Genomic DNA, 26,782 nt, shown 5'->3' on the forward strand with positions numbered 1-26,782 from the left:
ACAGCCCAAACCGCCAAACGTAATTACACCAAAGTTGGCAGAAAGCTAGATTTTGACCTAGAAAGTGAGCCTTTTGTAATTTGGTGGAAATCCATTCAGTAGTTTCAGAGATATTATTGATTAAATAATATAGATATCTGGGAGACCAAAATACTACTGAAATTTGATTGACTGCCAACACTTCAACCAGAAAGTGTTGGCAGCCATCTTGGGATGCCGACTACCACCAAAAAATGTTTTTAAAAAGGGAGCCCTAGGCCTCTTGGGTGGGTCCAACAGGGACCCCGCAGGACCAAAATAAGCATTTTTTAAAAACAGTTTAAGCAGGATCCGTGGATTCGGACAAAATTATTTTTTTAAGTGAAGCACGGGCTCCCACGCTTCATTCATTATGGGCCCTTGGGTGGCCAGGTACGGGGGGACATTATGCAAATAAAGGACGGGAGGCCATACGGGCCCCCCCCTCCTGGGGCTTATTAATGCCCCAGGGACCAGCACCTCCCTGGGGCTTATAATTGTATAAATGCATGGGCCTTCTTGGACCCTGCCACCTCCCCAGTGCTTTACTTGAAAGAATGCTGGGGGGTGTATGAACCCCCATGCAGTTCTAGGGGCAGCCACCTCCCTGGGTCTTTAATTGGACATAATGTGTGGAGGCCGGGGGTACCTCATTGCAGCCTTGGGCCCACCATCTCTGCATGGCTTTTGTTGTATTGAATTAGGGGGCTGTGCCTCCCGCAGCCCAGAGGACTGTCCCTTCCCCAGTGCAAATAGAACGAAAGGAGGGGTCTGTGGATCCTCCCTCCTGGAGCCAACATGGCTCTGGGAACCACCACCCCTCAGTGCTCCTGCTACGTCTTGGGGTGCCCACCTCAGGGATATAGCTGTTTTCTATGATTTGCTGGGAGCATTAGTGCTCCCGCCAAGCCATAGCAAATGGTGCTCCTTGCTTGCCCAAAGCGGAGCATAATTGCTTTCATGCACAAGGAGCTGCATGTTAACAGGTCCCTATGTGTAAAAGCACAGCCAGCCTCTTTAGGAGGTGGGGAGCTGCAAGGACCATGAGGGCCATCAGGCTCCCCCCGCAGTCCTTACCTACGCACCCTGGGGATGGGGTCTCTGGGGTCAAAATCATCCAGGAGGGCAGGTGGCCCACCTCCCATTACTATTTCTTTCATTTAAAAAAGGAGGCTGAGCCCCAGGGGATAGGGTCTCCGGGCTGAAATCATCCCAGGAGGGGGGGCCGTCCAGCCCACCTCCCTTATTCTAAATTGGCCTGGCCCAGGGGATGGAGTACCCAGGGCAAAAATTGGCCCAGGGAAGGGGGCCACATGGCCCCTGCTTCCTGCATAAGGAAAACGTTTAAAAAAATACCAACAAGTTGCTGAAGACCCCCTCCCCATCTCAATCATTCTACAAATGTCCCTCCTGGTGCACTGCTGGTTGGGGGATTAAATGCCCTTAGGTGCAGAGGGTCCTTGTGGCCAACAAGCCATCTTACTACCTCCAGTAAGTCCCACACATTGGGATTCCTGAGAATTCTTTGGAGGCCACACTTCCTTTCTCCACACTCGGCAAACACGTTTCCTGGTGCACTGCTGGTTGAGAGATGAAGTCTTCTTGGCTCGAGAGTGTCCTTGGGGGACAACACACCCTCCTGTTACCTCCAGTAAGTCCCACACCGCCTTATTGTTGAGAGGACTTCAGAGGCCACACACCCTTGCTCCACCACTCTGCAAACGTGCCTCCTGGCGGACTGCTGGTTGGGGGATGAAGTCCCCAAGACTGCTGAGGGGCCTTGGGGCCCAAGAAGATCTCCTCTTACCTTCAGTAAGCTCCATGTAGCAAGATTCCTGAAAGCTGGTCAGGGAGCTCTCACACAACCATGCACTCACCCATACCTCCACTCATACAACCAGCCACTCACCCATACAGCCACTCATATAGCCACACACTCACCAATACAGTTATTGACACACCCACTTATTTATCTATACAGTTAAACACACGCCCACTCACTCACCCATACAACCTCTCAACACAGCCACTCATTCACTCATATGAGCACTCACACACTCACTCACTCATACACTCACACAACCACTTACATACCCAATCACACATCCACACAAGTACTCCAACATCCAATCACTCACCCATACAGCTATTCACACACACTCTCCAATACAGCCACTCACACACCAATTTGCTTAACCATTCGCCCACTCAAGCAGCCACTCACTCACACTGCCACTTACACATCAAGTCCCTCACTCATGCAATCAATCAGACAACCACTCGCTTACCCATACAGTCACTACACACCCACTAACCTAACCATAGAGCCACTCACACTGCCAATCATTCGCTCAAACAACCACTGACACACCCCCTTACTCACCAATACCACCACTCACACAGCATGTCACTCACCCACACAGCTACTCACACACCCACTTATACATCCATACTGCCACTTATAACCACATACACACAGGGATACATACAGTCACATAACAACTGACATAATATAAATTAGAAGTATTATCACTCAGTAATAGTGCACCTAGTATACTAATTTAACTTTTGTAGTAGGCTACTATATATGTTTAACACCCAAAAACTGTTGAATACAATTACACTCACATGATGATGTAATCAGTGATGTCATCAGTGATGTCACCGACAATGTCATGACTGATGTAATATGTGAGGTCATAAGCTGCGCATTGTGGGGCATGAGTTATGGTTAGCTTAGGTGACTATAACTGCTGAATTTCACAATTTTTGTACAAGTGAAATCTCAGCCTAATTATAACATTCCTGTAACCTTTTTTTTGTGTGAATATATATATATATATATATATATATATATATATATATATATATATATATATGTATATATATTACCTACTGGCGGTCGCCAGTAGGTATATATAGTTAGGATTTTTTCTCTATGGGATTTTTGAAAATTCTATGTCTAATAACTTTGGCGTTTGTGGACGGAATTGGCTGAAATTCTCAGGAAAATGGCACATTTTGTTTCTGAGCAGCCCCTGAAAATTTTGGGGGGGTTCGTCAAGGGGGGGCCGAGAAAAAAGGGGGGTCCCAAAACTCGTTTTTCCCATGTTAATTTCCATAGGGCGGTTGGCCTCACTTTTAGCCCGAACGGCTGAATGGATTTGCACGAAACTTGGCAAAATTGTAGGGACTGGTAGCCCGATGTGCCTTTTGTAGGTCTCAATATATGTGCTCCAGTGGATTTTGAGAAATTAACGTTTAAAAAAAGATATATATCTGTAACAGCGGACCGGGCAGCGTCCCAGGACGCGTACTTTTCGCGCAACGGAGCTTTGTGAAGCGAAGCTGATTGGTTCTCCGGCATCTGTCAACATTCCAAACAGTCCGTAGCGGCCGCCATCTTGTCTCTCGGTAGGATCGAGAGACAAGAGGAGGCGAAAGCGAAGGGGCAAATGACCATAAGGGGGAATAGTAGATCCTCGCTGACCCCCTAGGTTTGATGTGGAGGTTTTAAAAGGGCCCCGCGGGGCAAAAAAAAATAAAATAATAATAATCGAACGGCTGAATGGATTTGCACGAAACTTGGCAAAGTTGTAGGGACTGGTAGCCCGATGTGCCTTTGCTAGGTCTCAATATATGTGCTCCAGTGGATTTTGAGAAATTAACGTTCAAAAAAAGATATATATCTGTAACAGCGCTCCGCTTCGCGTACTTTTCGCGTTACGGAGGTTTGCGAAGCTGATTGGTTTTTCGGCGTCTGTAAACATTCCAAACAGTCCGTAGCGGCCGCCATCTTGTCTCTCGGTAGGATCGAGAGACAAGAGGAGGCCAAAGCGAAGGGGCAAATGACCATAAGGGGGCATAGTAGATCGTCCCTGACCCCCTAGGTTTGATGTGGAGGCTTTGAAGGGGTCTCGCAGGGCAAAAAAAAATATACAGTTTTTTTAGTTTTTTTGCGTGGAGTGCGCCCGGTTCGCGAACCGGGAAGCGTTCTGGGGAGCGTACTTTCTTGAAAATTAGTGAAAAAAGTTAGAGTAAAATAATAATTGTGAGTGATCAGATGTAGGGTAGCTCTGAGAAGAGCTTTTGGGTTTATGGTACATTTAGGTACTTATAAGTAGGTACCAATGCACATTCTTAAATTCAGAGTGAAAACTCTGTTGCCCTCATCTGAGAAGTGAACTCCATCTCCTCTGTAGATATCTTGCATGTAGTAACGCAAGTTATTGTTGTACAGGGAGCCCATTCCATGGTCTCTCATGTAAGCTGAAACAGATTTGTTTACATGCTTCCTCGACTTCTCAATTTGTGGACAAAATTGGTTCGACCACCTCCATTTCTGTCTTTGGCATATATTTGAATATACCAAGGCAGTCTGAGGAAAAAGTGCCATCAATTGCTCAAAGGTGTCCTTTAAAAGCATTTCCAGACCTACCCCAGTCAAAGTGCCCAAATCATTACCTCCACAGTGCACAATTAACAGGTCAGGTTTTGGCAAATGCATAAAGGTTTTCACCAATGGTATCAATTGGTGACATTTTAATCCTCTGTGGCCAAACCACTTAATTTCCACATCTTGTAAATTGAGGTTAGGTAAATTCCTGTTTTCAGCGTACGTTTGAGCCCAATAGATGTAACTATGTCCAACAATCCAGACAGAAAACATGGTGAGAGAAGGTTCTGCTGCAGTCAGATGAAGTGTGGCAATGAAATGGCAGTTGAAAAAATGAGAGTGTAAAATGAAAAAAACTGAGGAGTTTCTGTGTTAATGAAGCAGTAAGAGTGATTGGTGGATTTTGATTGCTGAAAACAGAAAGTTAGTGTGCATGGATGAGTTCGTTGAAAGATGTATTTTGAGTGGCGAAGAAAAAATCATTAAATGAAAGAATGCTCTGGATATGCAGGTGCACTGAGAGTTCAGAGTTCAATTGCAACATTGTTGTGTGAGAGGTCTTGCAAGAGGTGGTTGCTATGCAGAAAAAGCAGAGAGGGGGCAGAGGGGGGAAGGGTTTTGCTTTGAAAAAAAGTGAGGGAAGAGTTTTGATTGGGTGACATGAGAGATATGTGTGAGGAATTACAGCATTTCTGTGCTTTTGATAGCTGCAGACTCTGGAGTGCATACCTTTTGCTCTGCTGAAGACAAATTGGTGTGTTTCTGAGACTGTTTTGAAACTCAAAGTATTTGCTAAGGTGAGAAAAGATTTCTTTAATTTAGATAGAAAATAGTGTGCTTTAAGGAGAAAATTATGAAGAAAGTTGTGTTTTTCAAATGTTGCTTTGTCTCAAGTGTTTCACAAATAGATTTTGTTTCTTTGAGAAATGTAATTGGAGAAAATGTGAAGTATTAGTACTGACAGGGCTTTTATGTGCATAGGAGCTGTGGAGTGTTTTCAAATTATGACTTGTAAATCGTTTTTGAGAAAAAGCAATGGTTTTAATATTGATGAGAAGGACATAATGGTGTCTGCTTCTTTATAAGGTAATTGAGAGTCTCTGATGTTATTTTTCCCATTTCAATGTAAGAAGTTTGTCTGTGGAGCAAATTGCTTGTAAATATGCTCCCACCTGTGCATGGCAAATTTAGATTTTGAATGTTTCCGTTACATAGGCATGTTAAAGGTGACTGAAACATGCTGCAAAGGCAATCAAAAAATGCTTTTATGTGTCTTAAGGACATTTTAAGTCATTTCCCCATGTGCAGTGTTTTCAAATTATGAGTTGAAAATCGTTTTTGAGGTAAAGGAGTGTTTTCAAAATTTATGTGCGCCATATGACCCCAAATTTCTTTTTCAGGGGTGCAGCAGGGTGTTCTTGAGACACCCCTGCACCGTCGGAAAAATTCGTAATTTGCGATGAGGTAATTGCTAATCGCAAATTGCACCTTCATTCCTATGGGCCTCCTGCTGCATGGAAATGAATGGGTAATTTGTAATTAGCAAATAGGTCATCGCAAACTAGGAATGGTAAAGAATCGCTATTTATTCCTTAAAGTTCGCTATTTAGGAAATGCAAAAAACTTTGATGATACATATGGCGGTTTATCTCTAACAAGATAAGAAGCATAGGGATAGATTTATGATGACTGGCGCATCACCAGGGATGTGTTAGTCATTCTGTGCCGCTGTTCCGTCACCTATGGTGTGCTGCATTTACAATGCGGCGCATCATGGGGCAAAAACAGCACAGATGCGTGACGTATTTGTGCCGTAAAGTTGTCGCATTGCTGGAGTTGTATCGCAAGTGTGATGAAGCTCCAGTAAGGTTGAGGGGTGCCCCTGTCGCAGGGTTTCTGTTCTGACACAGAACTGTGGACAGAGGATTGGAACCTCGGCGAATTAGGGTGTCCCAAAACTCACCTTAGTAATCAAAACCCCTTAGCAAGCTAGGTACAGTGTCACATTGGATATAACAAACTCTCAATGTTTAGACAATCCAGAATATGAACTTATAGTACCTCAGGATACGTGGAACTCATGAACAGTCGGTCGTTATATATTTCTTAGAAACGAGAACATGGAGTTAAGAAGAACACATGTGTATTTGAAATGTTTATTTACTAATGCCGTCTTCTCAGGCGTAGTATCTTAGATTATACAAGTACACATATTATCAGTAGCAAAATTACCAGCATAGTCAATAGTACATAAAAAGCGAATGGTGACAGTATGTTAACATGCTGTAAATGAATAAGAGTTAGCAACACTTATAAGCAGCCGCGGGCCGTGGAGGGAGTTACGGTGGGCAGGGAGGCGGGGAGGGGGAGTGGCAGGGTGGAGAGGGCTCCACCCTGCCCCTCCCCCTCCCCGCATCCCTGCCCCACCGTAACTCCCTCCACGGCCCGCGGCTGCTTATATCTCACCCTCCCTAATACACATAATATATTATTTGCTAAGAAGGTCTCTTTGTGTTGGTTTAGGGCGTGCCGATACTGTCTTAGATTTGAAGGAATCACATCAGCATAGAAAAGATAATCCATATGCCGTGCTTAATATCGCCAACGGCATTGTGCCATAATATTCTAGCATGCGATTGCGGAACAGTGTCAGCAGCTGCAGGGCGGGAGCTTGCACAGGAGGGACATCCATATTTAAAAATGTAAAAAAGCACAAGAGCGTCCGCTGGTAATGCAAGTAAAAATGGGAATCCACGAAGCAGAGTGGAAAAAATAGAATGTAAGAAAGCAGGGATGACTCCAAAGATTTTCTCAAATGAAGTCACGAGACCACTGGTAACAATTTTAAAAAAGTGGGCCAGGCCCTTTGTGGAGGACGCGTTAGAGATAGTCCGAACCATCTTGCTGAAATGGAAAGGCGAATCTGTATTTAAAAGGGTCTGCACCTCTGTACGGGTGTTCGCTGTGTGAAGCACGAAAGTTTCACGGGCCGAACTCAAGGCCACCTCTCTCTGAGACAAAATAGCTCTTATTCTTGCCATGCCTTTGAAATGTGCTGCCAAGGTTGGTATTTGTGGCCAGATTGAAAACTCCCTATGTTCATGTGTGGGAGGAAATAGAACATTTCTGCAGCAAATAACCCGTTCATTTACTGTTACGATAAAATGAATACTTTTAATTAACCCAGAACAATCTTCATTATTGAGCATCAAATAACTACCATTTTCCAAGAACTTGAACGTGGGGATGATAGCAGGAACTGGTGTGCCTTGCAACACGCAAGCCATATTTGGTCGGTGTTTGTTGCATGAACCGTGTAACTGTATGTGCCTACACATTAGTGAATGATCTGGCGTCTCAGTGCATTCCTCTCCATTCAGATAAAGTTCTTGATCATCTTTGAAAATCTGTATGTGTATGGAAGCGACCAGACTTCATGAAGAAAACCACTACCTAAAGGTTAATAACGACCTATTGGTATATATTTCATACAATTTGAAAACTTATATAAAGCAAAAGGCAGCGTTATTAAACCGTGGATAAGGCACGTTGCCAAAGCAGTCAACCTTTTGGATTTATACTGGAAATGTTAAAGGAAGAATTACGGAGTAGGGCCTGTAAATCTTTAATAGACAACGAGTAAAATTACTGCAACCATCATATTCCTCTAACTCCGGGATAGTAGGGGTGTTTAATTTTTTAGAAGTAGCCAATCCAAAGCATTTGGTCTGGGAAATTGTTTCATTCACAAACAACATATGTTTTGGGATGAGACATGCACGGTGGAAAGCCTCAGTGCCTTGTTCCTGCCAGGTTCGTGAACCCCAAACTGATGTAGATCCTGGATATTTTTACTCTGTATTACGTTAGCATGGTCTCATTACTGGTTTAAACGCCATTTTTCCTTTTTTGTAACTTCTGCACACGACACTTAGTTGTTGCTTTAGCTTTCAGCCTACCTGCGTCAAGATCTATGCCTGCTTCAAGCAGGCGCAGGGTTTTGATGTAGCTTTGTCCTATCTGATTGTAAATGCGGCACACCGTGGGTGGCAGAGCAGCGGTGCACGTTAACTGGTGCATCCCTGGGGATGTGCTAGTTAATATAAATCTGCCCCTTTACATTTAATTATGTGCAGGGGACACAGAGTAGGTGAGGTTTATCCAAGGTTAAGAAGAGATGAGTCCTGTTCAGTGAAAAATTGGAGATAGGCTTCAGTATATTATATACTTAAGTAGTGTGTTAAGTTTTTGATGACTGTTATTAATTTACTGTTGGGTAATAGTGGTTAATAACATTTTTTATTATATTTTACCACAGATTCAACTGCAGATTATTTCAAGATTTTAGGATGCCTAGCAAAGAAAGAGTAAGAAAGGCTGCAAAACGTCAAAGACAGCAGGACCATGGAATAATGCAGCAGTCCTCTAACAAAAAGATTTGTCAAGTCACCAAGAAAGCACCGGGTAAGAGTCGAAAAACAGTCATAAGAAATATGTGTAGTAAAAAAAATATTACTACAGAAAATGTTTCAGTCCAGAAAAGGAGAAAGAATTCAAATGGTAAGGAAAGGCCAATGAGAAATGTTACTGCTAGAGTAAGAGATAACTCTATGCATGAAAGTAGAAGGAAACAACAGTTTAGGGATATTCGTAAACGAATGTTCCGCAACAGGATAATTGGGAATTTGTTAAAAAATATTAAGAAAGGTCAGCAGAAAGTGGTTTTTTATAAGAGAAAAAAAATAGTTGAGAAAGTTATTGATCAGGCATTTGAAATTAAACGTAAGTTATTTATTTTGACAATCAATAGAATTAGGAAGCTAAACAAGGTAATTTATGATTTCAAAAGAAATAGTAGATGGAAGAGAATAGTTAATCGTAGTAATTTTTGTGAAGTTTTTTCTGGAGAATGGATGCATAGTTCAAGCTCTGAGGCATTTTTTAATGAGGAGAGTTATTTCCAGGATAATGATTTGGTGCATGCAGTTGACACCAGTGGTCGAGCTTATGAAGTGAAAGATGGTTGTCCAGTTGAAAAAGAAAAACTTGTGAGAACAGAGATAGAAGAGGTGTTAGGTAATGAGGTTTTAGGGAGACGTCCTAAGGGTCCTGTGTACACCTGGAAGTGTAGTAGTATTTGCAGTGTACGACAGGATTCCATCAATTTGCTTTGTGATTTTATACGGTCATTTAGTAAGAAAAGTTTGAAGCAGAAAATGAAGTTGTTGCAAGAATTAGATCCTTGCAGAGTGAGAGAAGTGATAGGTTTGCATGGTCATTCACTGGCTTGTCTTTCCAGGAGAGTATGCCAGAGTGTTTTTCATCATTTCAGGATGCTAGCAGTGCATCATAATAAAGTGAGGAAATTAGTTAGAATGTTGTATTATGCTAAGAGTCCAGCAATTATGCTTAAACAATTATGCGCTGCTCTTTTGCATGGTTCTGAAATAGATGTGAAGAATATATGTGAAGAAATTGAGTTTTGTTACTTTGGAAGTAAAGAGGAGAATGTTGAAATTGACCAAGAAGAAGAGAGTAATGTGGAAGATAGTGTACAGGTTTCCAGTACAGATAATTTCCAGAGGGAAATTGCGACGTTTGAGGTGAAATCAAGTGAGAGGCCAAATTTCACTTGTGTGTGTTGTCGACGCACTTATTATAAGAATCAGACTAAGTTAGTGGATTTATATGGAAAAAGTGAAAGGGAAAATATTAGTGAATGGAAGGATTTTACAACATACTTGATGGTAGAAAATTGTTTTGATTTGGGATTGGATCAACGTGTGTGTACTTATTGTTGTAACAAATTAAATCAAAACCAGATGCCTGCTAGAGCAGTTCATAATAATCTGGAATTGGTTGAGATTCCTTCTGAATTGAAGGATTTAAATACTTATGAATCTATTTTGATTCAAAGTATCCATCCCTTTCAGGCTATTGTAAGAATGGAGCCAAAGACAGGGAAATTGCCTCCATCAGATTTACAGAGAGGATTAAAGGGAAGAGTTGTTTATTTGCCTCTAGATTTGAAGAAAAACATTAACACAATTGGAGTAGAAAAAGTGGAAGAGGAACCTCTTGTTATCTTAGTTAATGGGGTTCCGACAAAGAATAAGAAAATATGGCAAGATTTAGTAGATGTTAGGAAAGTCAAAAGGGCAACATTGTATTTGAAAAAATATAATAAATACTATAAAAATGTATATGTTGCAGAAGAGGAAGTAAGTGAGGAAGAGGATAGCGATTTGTGTGCTGGTCAAATTGAGAAAGTAGAACCCTGTACTAGTGAAGAAATATATGAACATTATAGTGTTCATCCTTTGCATTCCAAGGAAGTCATGGGGAATGCTATTGAGTTGTTTCAAATGAAACAAGCGAAAGGGAGTCCCATTAGTGTTTGGGAGGAAAGTTTGGAAGCTCGGTGTTTCCCACAGCTTTTTCCAACAGGTCAGGGAGGAAGATATGATGAGCGACCTCATCAAATTCCTGCTTCTGAATACCGGACTTTGCGATTGTATGCAGGAGATCCTAGGTTTCGACAATGCATTCCTTATTTGTTTCATCTCCTGTTTGAAAGCGATCTGTCTGGACTGTCATATGCAGTGAACCACATCTTGAAAATTGGTATACACATGCAAAACATCTCGGCAAGTGACTTTATGGATAAAGTCAATGTCCAAGACAGTATTTTGGATTCTCACCTGATTAATCTCATGGCGTGTCAGCGTGGTACTAATGAGTACTGGTACCGTCGTCATGGTGATTTAAAATGTATGCTGAGGAACTTAGGAACTCCCACATGGTTCCTCACTTTGAGCTGTGCTGAGTATGGCTGGGAAGACTTACTTGAATTTCTACGAGAGGCAAATGCTAACGTAGAAAACATCGAATTCAAGACACCCGGAGAACTGTGCTCTTTGGATCCAGTCAATGTATGTAGGTACTTCAATCATAGATTTGAAGGTATGATGTCTTTCATCATGAATAAGAAGAATCCACCTCTTGGAGAGGTGTTGGATTTCTTCTGGAGGAAGGAGTACCAAGCAAGAGGTGCTCCTCATATACATATGTTGCTGTGGATCAAGGATGCACCTAAATTTGGAACGGATGCAGACGACTCAGTGATGAGTTTCATAGAACAGTATTCTACGTGTGCTGTTCCAAACGCAAAGGAGAAAAAAAGCCTAAGAGAAAAAGTTCTACGTTTCCAAAGCCATCGATGTGGAAAGTACTGTCGTCGTAAATTCCGGAACAAAGACAAGTTCTACACCAAATGTCGTTTCGGCTTTCCACGATCGGTGATTTCTAAAGGAAGAGTGAACAGTTTGATGTCTTCGCTGCGACATAATGTGATGAAGAAATCACCTAAAAACACATACAATTTGAAGAGGAACGAAGAGTCTAAGTACATCAACGACTACAACCCGGTGATTTTGTCCATGTGGAATGCTAACATGGATATACAGTTTGTGGCTGATAACTGTATGGCTGTGGCTCGGTATGTGACATCTTACATCACCAAAAAAGAGAAGACAGAATTGAAGGATATGTGGGAGGACATTTCCCATGAAAAGAGCCTCAGCAAGAAGTTGTACAGTTTCAGTCTGAAGATGTTGTCGCATCGAGAAATCGGAGCTTACGAATGTTCTGACCGGTTGTCTTCAGCAAGTCTCTATGCCAAGTCCAGGAGTATCGTTTGGGCGAGTGTTGGTCTTGCTGCAACGCGTAATCGAGTTCTGAAACCTGTGCGGGAAATTGAGTATTTGGCGGAAAAGGAGCCAAACAGTACCGACATTTTGAAGAGCAACATGTTGGATACATATTATCCAAATCGAAGCAGTCACCTCGAGAATGTTTGTCTGTATGAGGTTCTGCAAAATTACATATTCAAGAGGAACATCAAAGAAGATACTGAGAAAGGAGTGTATGCTGTAATAGGAAGTGAGGGATGTCTGGTCAAGCAAAGAAAATGCCACTTGATAAACCATCGAAAATTGAGTGGCGAATCTCCTGAAAAAAAGGAGTTTTTCTATTTAGCACTTTTGCAACTTTTTAAGCCTTGGCGTGCAGAAGAGGAACTGCTTGGAGATTTCCTTTGTTACGAAGACTCATTCATTGCTGCCAAGGAGACCATAGAATGTCCTGCTTTTCCCAAATATGTAGAAATGTTGAATGTGGAAATTGAGCAGGAAGCAACGATTGCAGCCGAGATTGCCAGAGACAGTTCTCAGGACAGTCAGAGTTCTGCTTCATTGAGTCAGGATCCACTAGGAGGACCTCTTATCGAAAATGAAGCTGCCACTGCTATGAATGAAGTGGAAAGAGCCATGGCACATGCTCAGGAGGATGTGGTTAACTTAGAAGAGTTGGAAAGACAACTCAACGTTGAGCAGAGGAAAATATATGACGAACTTACCATGCAAATTGATCATGGATTAAGTCATGACAAGAAAGAGTGCTCATGTACGTCGTTGAAGCCTGTCCGACTGTACGTGAGTGGAGAAGCGGGAACTGGAAAAAGTTTCCTTATTAAAGCAATTTCATGTTATTTGCAGGAAAGGACAGAGTCATCGCTGTCTTGTGTTGTCACCGCTCCAACTGGACTGGCAGCACATAACATTAAAGGGATTACTTTACATCGTTTACTGATGCTGCCAGTGGAGCATGACAACAAATTAGAATATCACAAGCTATCTGGAGATGCTTGTTTTGAAGTTTCAAGAGTCTTGAGGAAAATGAAACTTCTTATCATTGACGAAGTAAGCATGGTTTCCAATGTCATGCTTGCCTTTGTGCATTTGAGAATGCAAGAAGTTCTCAAAACAGAGTATGATGTGTTATTTGGTGGCAAACACATCATTGTTTTCGGAGATCTTCTGCAGCTGACACCAGTGAAAGGGCAACCTGTGTTCAAAATGCTCACGCATGAAGATACCAGGAAGTGCTTAGGGAGTATTGGCAACGTCAATATATGGTTAAACTTCAATTATGCTGAACTGCATGAAAATATGCGTCAGGCAAAGGATGAAGTTTACAAGACTATTCTACAAGATGTTAGAATTGGAAAAGTGACCGAGCATGGGAAAGAAGCTTTACATGCACGATTACTGACAAATTTATATCCAGACGAAGATGTTGTGCCTGAGAATATTTTTCAGAAAGTTACTGAGAAAAAATCTGGAATATGTTTGATGCCAACTCTTGCAGAATGTGCCAAATTCAACAACAAAATGTTGCATTTAGAAAAGCAAGAGATTGTGAAATTGGAAGCTATTGACAGAGTAGAGCATATGGGATCAACAATTATTTTGTCTGAGAATCTGAAAACAAAATTGGATTCATTAGAGAAGAGTATATCTAAAACTGCGGGTTTTGAAAAGACTCTGAATGTGTGCTTGAACTGCCGTATAATTTTAAGAAGGAATTTACATGTTGAAAGAGGTCTGGTAAATGGATCAATGGGTAATGTTGTTGATTTTGTGAAATACAGAAATAGAGATGGAATTGAATTTTTAAAAATTAAATTTGATGGCATTGAGGAAGTACAGCTAATTGCTCGTTGTTCTGCTAGATTTTTGCTTGTAAAAGACTTATATGTTCGTCGTAAGCAGTTTCCTGTTTGCTTGGCATATGCGGTGACAATCCATAAATCGCAAGGTTTAAGTGTAGACTGTGCATTGGTGAATATTGGCAGTTCTGTGTTCAAGGAGGGTATGGCATATGTGGCATTGTCACGAGTTAGGACTTTATCGGGATTGTACTTGATTGAGTGTGATGTCACAAACATTTGTGCGGATCTAGATTGTGTTAAGGAATACAATAGGTTGAGAAGAGAGTATGCGCCACATTTGCCTCAGTATCCTTTGTTTGAGAAACGTGTGGTAGGCCGGAAACGAAGAAATGTGACCAATACTGGGGAGGTTGTAGCAAAAAGACGAAAAGTCGATGAACCTGAAATTATAAGCAGAAACAAAAAGGATTCTGTTGAAGATGTTGTTGGTTTTCAATTTGAAAACAGTTCTGGTGTCAACTGCTATGCTAATGTAGTGGTTAATGTTTTGTTTTCTCTACAAAATGTAAAAGAAGAGATTGTGGTCAATTCTGATCAAAGATTTAGCAGTTTGTTAAATTCTGTGTTAGAGAAATGTAGCACTGATAGAACAAACATAGAAAGTGTGTCTGAAATTCGAAATCTGTTAGACAGATGTTCAGGCCAAACACAATTCTCTCAAAATAGTCAGCAAGATTGTCAGGAGTTTTTAATGTATATGCTTGATGTATTGTATGCTGAAGGTGTAGATGTAGATCATCTGTTTGGGCTTTCTTATCAATGGCAGCATGACTGCGAGAACTGTAGGGTATCAAGTAGTACTAGTGTAGACTCAGAAAGATTTATATATTTAACTTTGCCAGACAGTAAATCAGTCTCTTTTAATAAGCTAGTAAAAGCAGCTGATCACAATATGGAGTGTAGGCAATGTAAATCTGAAATGATGTCCACATTATTTATACGAACATATGGCCAGTATGTCATTTTAATGTTCCAACGATGTAGGCCTGATGGAACAAAATTGACAACTTTAATTAAAAATTTTGTGGCTTCACAGTTGTCAATATCAGGAAGGACTTTTGTAACTGTAGCAATTATATATCATGATGGTTCTTCAATAACATCAGGACATTATACAGCTTATTTAAAGTGTAGAAATGGCTGGTCATTCTGCAATGATTCTGTTTTAATTTTCAAAAAAAAATTGCCATATGACCTTAAAAACTCTTACCTGGTGTTTTTAAAACCAAAATTTTAGGGAAAGAATCTCGGGATGTGCTCTGAGGAATTTCAAGAAGTTCCCATGGCTCCTACACTATTTGGCCTTGAAGATAAGTGTAGTACAGAGACATAACTTTTTACCATAACACTGGACGTTATTGAGAAATACGTGCACTTTGAATGAGTTCAGAAAAACTATTTCTTTTTATAAGCTAATTGAAGCAGCGAATCAAAACATGGAGTAGAGGGAATGTAAGTCTGCAATGCTGTCTACTGTTTTACATTGCTTTGTGATTAAAAGTGATGTAGAGAATTAAATAATTGTACTAGTCATAAAGGTAGTGTAAGTCTGCTTCATAGTAAGCAGTATCAGTGTGATAGGAAATGTAGAACATGATTGAGCAAGAAGGGGAAGATATTACTAGTCCAGGATTGTGTAAATGATCTTCAACATTTTAATTCTGAAAGTTGCGGAAATGCGAAAAGACGGGATTGGCTAACAAGAAATCCAAGAGTTATACATGGCTCTGACAAGATTTGGCCTTGTGGAATCTTGTGGTAGAGAGCAAGAAGTCATTTATTGTATGTAACATGTTTTTGAAAACGATGGAGGTTTTCTTTCAGAAAGTGGCGGGTTGAAAGTAATAACAGCACAACAGAGTGTAAGCTGTTCATAGGACATCCTTGGCCGTCATGGAAAGTAAGTTAACTTTAAGGAGTTCTGAATTCTGATTTGTAATGTTGTATGGGTTTTTTAAACACAATCATTTTGATTGTGTTTTTTTTTCCCCGCTGTTATATGATGAATACCTTCAAGTCACTGTTTTAGTGAAATTTGATACATTCTGAGAACAGCAAAAATAAACCATTTAACATGTATAATTAATTCTGTTCTGTTTGCATTTATGATGTACATGTAGAACTGTGTAGGAGGCATGGAGAAGGTGAGGCTTCTGTAAGTGTCAAAGTTGTTGCATACAGTGCTCATATTCTACGTAGTCTTTTATATTTCATTACTTTCACTGTTTCTGACTGATCTAAAAAAATATTTTTTAAAAGAACAGTAAGTATAAGGGAAGGAAACAGACAGTTATGTTAAAAGAAACACAGCTATAGGGAATAAACTAGGGTTACTGTTACCCGCAATCCTCTGCTGATGATGTCACTGAGCATGTCATGAATGATGTAATATGTGACATCATCAGCAGTGGATTACGGGTAATAGTATCTCTAGTTTACTCCCCTATAGCTGTCTTTCTTTTAACATAACTGTCTGTTTTCTTCCCTTATACTTACTGTTCTTTTTTTTAAAAAAAAATTTTTGGTTCGCTTCCGGTTCGCGTACCGGGGAGCGAACTGGGAAGCGAACTAAGAGAAATAGAGGTTGGCACAGTTGCAAATATTGTACCAATTTTTTAATAACGGGGAGGTAGTTCTGAAAAGAACTTTTTTTTAAATTGTTTTTGTTGTTTTATATTTTTTTTATTATTTTTCTGAACATTTTTTTACTTTTTTTGAATTTTTCTGAACAGTTTTATATTTTTTTTGTTTTTTTTTCGGAGGGGGCAACGAAAACGATTCATTGTAAAGGGCTCAACAGGAGCAAGAAAACAAAAAAAAAGAATTTATTGTTTGGGGAGTTTCGGACAAACATGAGCATGATTGTCAATAGCTCTGTTGATCAGAGTGATGCTACTTTCTCCGTAGCAAATGAATCCACTGCAATGTACGCAGACTTGTTTTACTTCACGAAATCTCGTTTGTATATTTGGCACCATCTCCCTGCCCTCTGGTCCCGTTACTTCCGGTACAACAGATCTTCTGGCCATAATAGGGAGATTATCTAGGTCGTCCTGTTCCTCTTCTTCCTCTTCTTGCTGAATTATAACTTTAGCAGGTGGTCCACTCTTCCTTGGATGTGGTGGAGGTGGTGGGGAAGCACCAGCTGAAGCTAGTAAAGAAGCCATTGCTCACTGGTAACAAAGGGTCTTTCTCTCACAATGATGAAAGTCAGAGTGAGGAAAGAAGGAGGGATTTTCACCATTTGGGAAAAAAAATAGTTCTCAACCAATGAAAAGTGTTCATTTTAGATCATATGACCTAGTCTTACATCATTAGGAAACCGAAAGTGAAATGAACCAATGAAAAGTGTTATTACCAAGTCACATGACCTGCTGTGTTTACGTTACACGCTTTGCAGGGCCTCCCGGTTTGCTTCCAGAAACCTGTGCTTTGCGACTCGGTAAGCGTACGAGTTTGCTAACGTAGCACGTCATATGACGTATCACGCGACAACGCGAAACGTCATGCGGACGGGAGGCGTCACGATGTTGTTTTCTAACGCGGCAGTTGCGGTAAAGAAACGTTTACCGGCTCGCGGTCTATTTCGCGGCATCAAGGTCAGCTAACGGGAAGCTTCCCGATTCGCGAAGCGGGAACGAAGAAAAAAAAATATTTAAAAAAAAAGTTATTAATAAACATATAAAATATATTTTTGGATTTAAAGAAGAATACATTTTACAGCTACAGATATTAGCTGTTAAAAAACCAATGAAATTCACTGAAAAAACCATAGGTTATAGACCATATATAGTTAGGAATTAGCATTTACAAAACCTTGAAAATTCACTGAAAAAACCATAGGTTATAGACCATATATAGTTAGGAATTAGCATTTAAAAAACCTTATTTTACTCACACAAAACCAATGAAATTCCATATATAGTTAGTTGCACTAACTATATATCGCGCACCCGCAATCCACTGCTGATGATGTCACATATTACATCATTCATGACATGGTCAGTGACATCACTGATGACATCACTGATGACATCTCAAATGACATCACTGATGACATCACTGATGACATGTGATTTGACATCAATGACCACATCACTGATGATATCATTCATGTGACAATACAATGTATCTCCTCACATTTTAATATAACCTCTGTTTCACCCAGTGTTAAATACAGAGTATAATTTTTGAAACCATTGACACACCAATACTAGTTACTACATACGCACTCACTGATTCCTATGTCTACACACACATTCACTCATTCACCCATACAATCATTCATACATACAATCACTCATCTTTACAACACTATCATATGCACTCATACACCTATACAGACACTCACAGTCTGCCACTCATCCATGGAGTTACTCACACACGTAGTCAGTCCTGTTAAAGAATCAATGACACTTCCATTTTCTTGTCTATACAGTTAAACATAGAGCACCTTACATTTTCAAACATATACTAACACATACTTACCTTCTTATAGAATCATTGATACAAGTACACATTGATCTGCACAGAGTCACACACCTCCCAGCCAGCCAGCCACACACACACTCAGTCTCCCATACAAATACTTGGACAATCAATCAGTAACCCATATAGTTAATCATACAGCTACTGATCAACACGTGCAGCAGTTTACAGAACAACAGACATAATGATGCTCAAATTAAGATAGTTTAGTCACTAACCCATGCACTCAGTGAGACACATTTAATCACTCACTCATACATTCAGTCATGCACCTACTAAATCCTTTGTCCAGACACTTATACTTCCACTCATTCTTCAATATGTAAGACACATTTTAACTTTACAGAAACACACAGTCACTGGATGATGTCATCAGTGATGTCATCAGTGATGTCATTTGAGATGTCATCAGTGATGTCATCAGTGATGTCATTTGAGATGTTATCAGTGATGTCATTTGAGATGTCGTCAGTGATGTCATCAGTGATGTCATTTGAGATGTCATCAGTGATGTCATCAGTGATGTCACTGACCATGTCATGAATGATGTAATATGTGACATCATCAGCAGTGGATTGCGGGTGCGCGATATATAGTTAGTGCAACTAACTATATATGGAATTTCATTGGTTTTGTGTGAGTAAAATAAGGTTTTTTAAATGCTAATTCCTAACTATATATGGTCTATAACCTATGGTTTTTTCAGTGAATATATATATATATATATATATATATATATATATATATTACATATATAATTAAGAATAGTAAATATATTCTTCCTCAATATGCACTTACCTTTCAACAGTTTGTCCCTCGATATTCTGTCTATGATGGTAGTACATCACTATATTCCTATTCTCGATATTCCATAGTACAATTGAATTATGAAGCACATGATGGTACAATTTAGTGATATTAGGTTGGAAAAATATTCACAAATGAAGCTCACAAATTTGCATCAGAGCCCCTAAACAGTTCGCAAATGCAGCTTGCTGTAGTACCATATGCCCAGACACTGGCTCACTCTCTAGACACCCTCATCAATGCTTCGCAAATCTATAGAGCACTGGACCACTGCGCCATTTCCAGTAGTCGTCATGAGGGTTGTATGACACTATATCAAGGTCAGTGATAATGTTAAATCTTTTTATTAGGGTTTTTGTACCATATTCAAGCAAGATCCCATGTGGGACTCATAACAAATTACAGGTTTTGCAGTATAAACATAAACAGTGCTCGGTATCAGCTATCATGGCTCATCAACAGTAAAACAATCTCCAGTTTCTAGAGTGCGGTAGGTGGAAGAAAGTGAGGGATCTATAACGTGACCCCCCTGTGTGTTGTGGGAAACTGCCTCATCGTGATATGACGACTGGGATAGATTCGGCCCCTCCCATGGTGAGTGAGCCGAGTCAGATGAGGTTATTACCCCCGTTGGTGTTGTGGTACCCTTGAGGAGATGTGCACAGAATCATGTGTGTGTAACAGAGTCGGGCCTCAAACTGCCGACTGAAACTAGGCTACTAACGGTGGAAGAGGGTTACCTCCCTCAAAAAACAACAAGGAAATAAATACAGGGTAGGAGTGGGTCGGGTTATCTGAGGGGGGGGCGGGGGATAGCGCAGTGGGTATATCAAGGTCAGTGATAATGATCTACAGTAATATTGCAGCCACTGCATTGCTTACCACTACATCTTCAAGATAATTACATTAATATTATTATTATTATTATTATTATTATTATTACCTCAATATCTACTTACCTAGACTTACCTTGCGATTCAGTGGCCAGATCAGTGTAGTGGATGCAATATTTTTGTTGTGTAATATAATGCATGATATTAAGTACTAAAATCATGACCGCCATACTGCCAATATAGTGTAGGCATTATATACCAGTCAACAACCTACCCTCCAATTCCACTGACCAATAATACAATCCTCTCTCTCGTATCAGGCATTCCTGACTCAAATGGCGCTCATGTTGGCTACTGTTCAACATAGCAAATCTGCTAATGCCAGCTCTCCTGTTGCAAAGTAGGCTGACTCATAACCTAACAACATATTAATCCCACATGTAGCTCCAGTGGGCAATGCACTTCTTGAGCCTCAGTCTAATAGTTGATGAGTAAGCCTTAGGGTTATTGTACCAAATACTGTAACCAAATTATTGTCTGCCATAAATATTATGCCCTAAATATTGTTTAGAAAAATATAACATTTTCGGAATTCTACACCCAATGGAACATTATCATATATGTAAATTATATTTAAGTCACACTAGTACTTTCAGGCAATATTTTTGGTAAGGATTTTCTGAGATACACCCTCTGGTTGTCCTTGAATAAGGGGACTGGGCCCCAGGGGAATCTTTTATATTTTGTTATATATGTATTGTAAGCACTTATGTCCCAGACAGGGTTTCAAGGCATTAGGAGGGGAAGAAACAACATAACATGCAAGCCAACATTTGGGTCTGATTTACAAGCTTGAGAGATGCCATGTCGTGAAGTTTTTATGTAAGGGCTAACGTCTCTAGTTGTTCTTTCCATGGGATTATGCTCTTCTATTTGTAAAGCATTTAGCACTAGGCACATGTATGGGTCTATTCATGGCACTGCATCCTCATGAATTACCATTGGCCCTATATACAGCCAGATTCATCAACGGAAAATCGGCTCGCAAAGGGCCAGATTCTGAGAATCTGGCCCATTGCGAGCGGAATTTTTGCATTTGGGATTCATCACCCCAAATGCAGTAATCGCAAATTGCGAAATCGCTAAATTGCGAGGAATTGCATTTAAGGAATCTCTATTTGAGATTCCTTAAATGCAATTCATGAACCATTTTTGAACTGCGAAATTGCTATTTTTGGCCACTATTTACCGCGAAGTCTGACTTCGTAGTAAATAGCAAATACTTAGAAAAATGCACTTTAGTGCATTTTTCTAAGTTGTATGTTACACACACACATGTCCTTTGGACATGTGTGTGCGCAACATCAGTCTACATTTACATTTCAGGGGTGCTACAGGGTGTCCTTTGGACACCCCTGGCACCCTTGAAATCGCATCCTTATTTGCGATTAGCAAATTGCTAATCGCAAATAAGGAAGCTGTAGAAATCGCAAATAATATTACGATTTCTACATGAATCCCGTTTTGCGAGTCTTTAATAGCAATTCCTTAATAATCGCTATTAAGGACTCGCAAAAGAGGACAATGATGAATCTGGGGGATAGTCTATGTAAATCAGTTTGGATGGGACAAACTGTTGAACGAATTTCACCCAGTCTGCGAGTGAGTGACTACTAAACATGGTCCTAGTGAGAACGTTTTTCCTTCATTGTCTCGATAACGATTAGGGATGGAGACTTTAGACTTTCATCATCCTTCTTTGTTTTTACTGTAATTTAATTGTTTGTTTATTCTTAATTTAATAACTCGTGCTGGAGAATGATATTTTTATTTTGTGTGTGTAAATCATTTCAAATGTGTTATCCTCTAGCCATATCCACTTTCACACCATTCCCAGTGCCATAAGCTGGCTTTGGCTGCTTGACCACACTGTTCATGAGGCTTTGAAAGTCTATCTTTCTGTCTCAGATCAAGTGCTCAGACTCATGGTCAGTAAGTGACACAGACAGTCCACACCTTTGAATTTGATGTTCAGATAGTTCAAACTTTCCAGTCTGCTAGACTTCCGGATTTAGCAAAAAGCCTGGCTCCAGGTGTCTGTAACTCCCTCGGCTCTAGTCCTTGTCCCACCAGTCATTCACGCACATTCTCTCCTTGCAGTCAGCCAATCACTGCGTGCATCACTGACGCTGTGAATTGGGCTTTCAGTGTGGGTGGAACATTGCCCTATTTGTGCTACCATAGGTGGTCTAGCTTTGAGGGGATAGATTTACACCTTGGGGGCATATTACCAATGGCTTTATCTCCGCTTTTTTGGCTTTAAAAGCCAAAGAAGCGGAGAGAAAGAATTTCGCCCTATAAACAACAGGGTGCTAACATGTAAAATCGCATGTTAGCACCCTTTTCACTACGCTTGCCTTAGCATCTCTAATGAGATGCAAAGTGGGCGTTCCAGTGCAAAGTAATAGGAGAAATGTCGCTAAGCGGCATTTCTCCTATTATCAAGCTTCACGCTAACCCTTTTAGAGACAAAAAAAAACACTAACCACGGTTAATGCTGCTTTTTTACGTCTGCTAATTTTCAGACTTAGCCATGTAATCCAATTGTAGGTGGATTACATGGCTAAATCCACCATGGGCTATCAACTAGGATGTCCCTATCCTTGTAGTTTTATCGCTGCAATACCAGCGATAACCTCCCAAAATGCCGCTATTGCTGGATTTTTTAACGCCTAGGTGGTTAGCATTGTTAATAATGCGATAACCAGGTGATATTATCCAGCGATGGAGCGCGTTAAAAAAAATAATACTAAGCGCCCTTAGCGTTAATTTTCTCTGTTCCTTGTTAATATGCCCCTTAGTTTCTAAACACTGCTACCAATTTAGCATCTGTCTGTTGTGCAAAGTATGACATTTATCTTGCTAGCTTATGCTTTATTGATTTGCAGAAGCCTTGATTCCCTCGTTTGCACTCAAATATTCCTCAAAGGCCTCACCATATCTATGCAACACTGCACATAGGCCATTATAGCATTATAGTAAAGGCATCAACTCTGAGGTGTTAAGATTTTAATTTCTCTCTAACCTAATTTCCTACAGAAGGGACTCTGTTTGTTGCATACAATGTCTTAGGTATTATGCTGCAAGTACCTTTGGGATTTGATGATGATGGGCAGCTACTTGGAAGAATTAATTCCTCTCCCTTTGCTTCCAGTTGTCTCCTGGACTGTGCTGGTGAGCTCCCTGATCACACTGCTGAGTGTCCGACTGATGTGATGACCCGATGAAATGTCTAGACTCATCCACTTGGCTATGAACCTGTTTCGTCATTTTGGGGTTAGGGGTGGGGTACTGTAAAAAAGTAGCTAGAACTTTACTGTCTTAAGTGCACTATTCTGCCGGATCTTGTTCCACATCATGTAGACATCCCCTGAGGGTGAAGAGCAGTTAACTGATGGAATTACGCTTTGTGTTAACTGTGAGTCAATAAATATAATGCAGAGTGAGAGATCTGTTGATATGGTACAGAAAGAAGGCAAAGATAGAACATAACCAGCTGAAGAGGAGAATGATGAGGTAGAGATGAAGTGGACTGGCATCAATCCTGGAGACTGATGGTGTTGGGTACCGGGAGAGAGGCGAGGGAAACTACAGGGTCAACAGTGAAGCAGCAGCACAGGCAAAGGAGGGCAAACATTTCATGGGCTGTCCCTCAGAATCAAGGATTGCCACACGTTAGTGTTTGTCCCAGTCTGTTACTATTTCACTTCCCAGGGTTTGTAAGATAACGTGTCAGGACTCTGCACATCCTGTGCCAGGCTTTGTCGAAGTCTGTGCAGAAGCTGCAACAATCCTTATAAGGTTGGAAAGGTCAGCATCAGTGTCTGTCATTGCAACATTTCAGAGCATATCACTGCCTGTCTCAGGAATTCTGCCAGTGTCTATATTGACACTAACCACAGGAAATGAATTGGTCAGATACAGGAAGACACACTTCAGGGTTGTCTCAGCCTGTGACAAAATGTGACTGAGGGGAGAGTGGCTCATAGTAGCATTTTAATGTCTCCTTTAGATGCGTGTCTTACATGCAGACACACACATTACAAGCCCAAATTACTCTCACCATAAGTGATGTCTGCTTTTTGGCACCTGCTTTACTGATCGACGATTAAAAAACAAAAACAATAAGTAAACAGTTTTTTTTGTGATTACATACGAGAAGTGATCACAACTAATGAATCACACTTGTGATCAATGCAGTGCTAAAACTGCGAATAAACGTAATGTGTGCCTGCTTGTAACGTTACCCTGGCCTTTAGTTGATGCGCTGAGGCTGTAATTATAAAATGGCGGCAAATCCTTTTTTGGACTCATGATCCTGTTATCAACTGAAATGGGGTTACCAGTCACACGCATTTGTCACCTGGTGAGAGTTTGTTGCAGTAACTAACAGATGTGGGTACATATTGCACACAATTCAGGTATGCACAGCACCTGTTAGATGAAAATGTATACAAATTGCACATTATTTGCCATTCTGGGGAGTGCACCAAACGATCAACTGCAAATTGTGCACCGCTAATTACCTCAACCCAGTAGCAGCAGTTAGCTGGTGCACAATTCCCTCCTATGATTTGCCTGAGTCATGTAATCAGGGCCTTAGTCTCTGTCACATACACAGTGTCCTGGATTTGCTATGATGTCAATCTGTTATTGCTGTACCGTCTTCCCCTCGTGGGTGTGGCTTAATGGTTGGGTAGAGATCTGGATTTGGGCTGTCTTTAATTCTGTACTTGTGCTGTAATAATATTGCGTGACTTGTGCCAAATAAATATTTTTTCATTATCAGCAAATTTTCTTGTGGCCTGACTGTATGCAACGTTAATCGTGTTCTATGCAGTTTATAATTCATGCTTTGTAGTCTATAGATGGAGGGTGTGGGCCTAAAAGGATGTGAAACTGTCCATATGGTGGCTAGGAACAAAGGGGCATATTACCAACAACTAGCGATAATTTTTGTCTCTAACTTGTTTAGAGACAAAAATTATCGCCGCACATCGGCGATTTTTATCGCAGATAAACCTTGCTATTAGCAAGGTTTATCGCAAATGCGATAGAAAACGGCCGCAATGCATGAATATCGCTGAAAAGTCAGCGATATTCATGCATTATCGAGCAAATGCTCTTAGCCATGTTATCCACCTCCCATTGGATAACATGGTGAAGAACTGCTCAGGGCAGGTGTTAGCTTTTGGAGATATTCGCGCTTAGCGCGAATATCTCCAAAAGTTGGTAATAGGAGATAGCGATGTTAGCGACTGTTTCCAGTCGCTAACATCTTGGCACGCCCACTTTGCATGTCATTAGTGATAAATATCACTGACATGCAAAGCGGGGCCCAAGATGGTCGCTATCTCCTATTAGCTGTCACTAACTGGTGTTAGCGACAGCTTGGAAATAGGGAGATAATTTTATCTCCGCTTTCTTGGCTTTTAAAGCCAAAAAAGCAGAGATAAACCCCCTTGATAATATGCCCCAAAGTTATAAAGGAAATATCAAGATAGGGAGATAATAGAAGTAGAAAAGAGATGTTACTGAATAGTGCGCTTAAAAAATGGGGTAAGCGTTAAGTAGTGAGAAGGTGGCAGATACTGGTGCACAGCGGTAGACAGAAGAATTGGCAGATAATGCTCATTAATGACAGAGTTACAGTGATAGAGAGGCAGGGGAGGACATATGCTGTATAGTAAGGGCACAGAGATGGAGTTGGATGGGAAGTGACTGGTACTGTTTGTATTTTTATGCATTGTTGTGTTATGGTACATCAGATGCAGTCACACAGTGTACATTCTTTGAGCAAGGATAACATTCATATTTAATCAAACATTCCCTTAATAAAGGTATCAAAATCCAAAATAAATTCACGTCTGATTATGGGGTCTACTTGCATTCTGAAATTGGTACAAGTGGGTATCCCTTGTTTGCTACATTAATTTAAATACAACACCGACAACACAACCTGCAACCTTTCACACTGCCCATGTGGTTGGCACACAACATTTGATTCATTCGCACATCAGCCAAATATGTTGCTGTACCTCTCCCAAGAGTTATTACATTGTGGATTAACAACAAAAGATACAGACACTTCTCCTTTAAAACATTTAAATCACTATCCCCAGTGAAGATTTGTATGTCACACTGTAGCTGTGACATTGAGAAGGGCTGTGGGAGCCATATTTACGTTTCACTGAAAAGTTTTCCCATTGTTTGAACTAAAGTCACGTGCTTTTTTTTACAGTTAAGATCGCGTTTTAAAAGTACACGAGTGTGTCACCGAACATATGAGGGTTTGGTGCCACAAGGCAGGACCCATGTTCCAAGCTTAAATTGAAAAAGATTAGATCAAAAGTGGTGTAATTAAGTTCAATGTATATTATGGCAGAGCATCCTGGTTAAATGTATTTCTTACATATGAGTAGAGATATGAACTGCCTATTAAGGCTACAGGTAAGAGAAGTATACATTAGAAGGTACAGATTTTCATATGTTGTTTCCCAAGGGAACTTGTTCTAATGATATATTTCAGACCAGTTCTCTTTTTGGGGCTGGGGGGGCACCAGGCAGATAGGGGCAGCATATTCAGTGTTCTAAGTTATAGGGTTATAA

General features: G+C 40.5%; 1 protein-coding gene across 1 annotated transcript in view; it reads left to right on the forward strand.

The window, feature by feature from the left end:
• LOC144823825 (uromodulin-like) overlaps nucleotides 1-24,966 on the forward strand; it is a 114,528-nt gene extending 89,562 nt beyond the window's left edge. Inside the window, exon 11 of the mRNA XM_078682686.1 lies at nucleotides 23,328-24,966. Coding sequence (XP_078538812.1) covers nucleotides 23,328-23,389 — 62 coding nt within the window. The 3' untranslated portion in view covers nucleotides 23,390-24,966. The remainder of the gene's footprint in view (nucleotides 1-23,327) is intronic.
• The last annotated feature ends 1,816 nt before the right edge of the window (nucleotides 24,967-26,782 follow it).

Source organism: Lissotriton helveticus, chromosome 3_1 (genome assembly GCF_964261635.1).
Source record: "Lissotriton helveticus chromosome 3_1, aLisHel1.1, whole genome shotgun sequence".
NCBI classification, from domain to species: domain Eukaryota; kingdom Metazoa; phylum Chordata; class Amphibia; order Caudata; family Salamandridae; genus Lissotriton; species Lissotriton helveticus.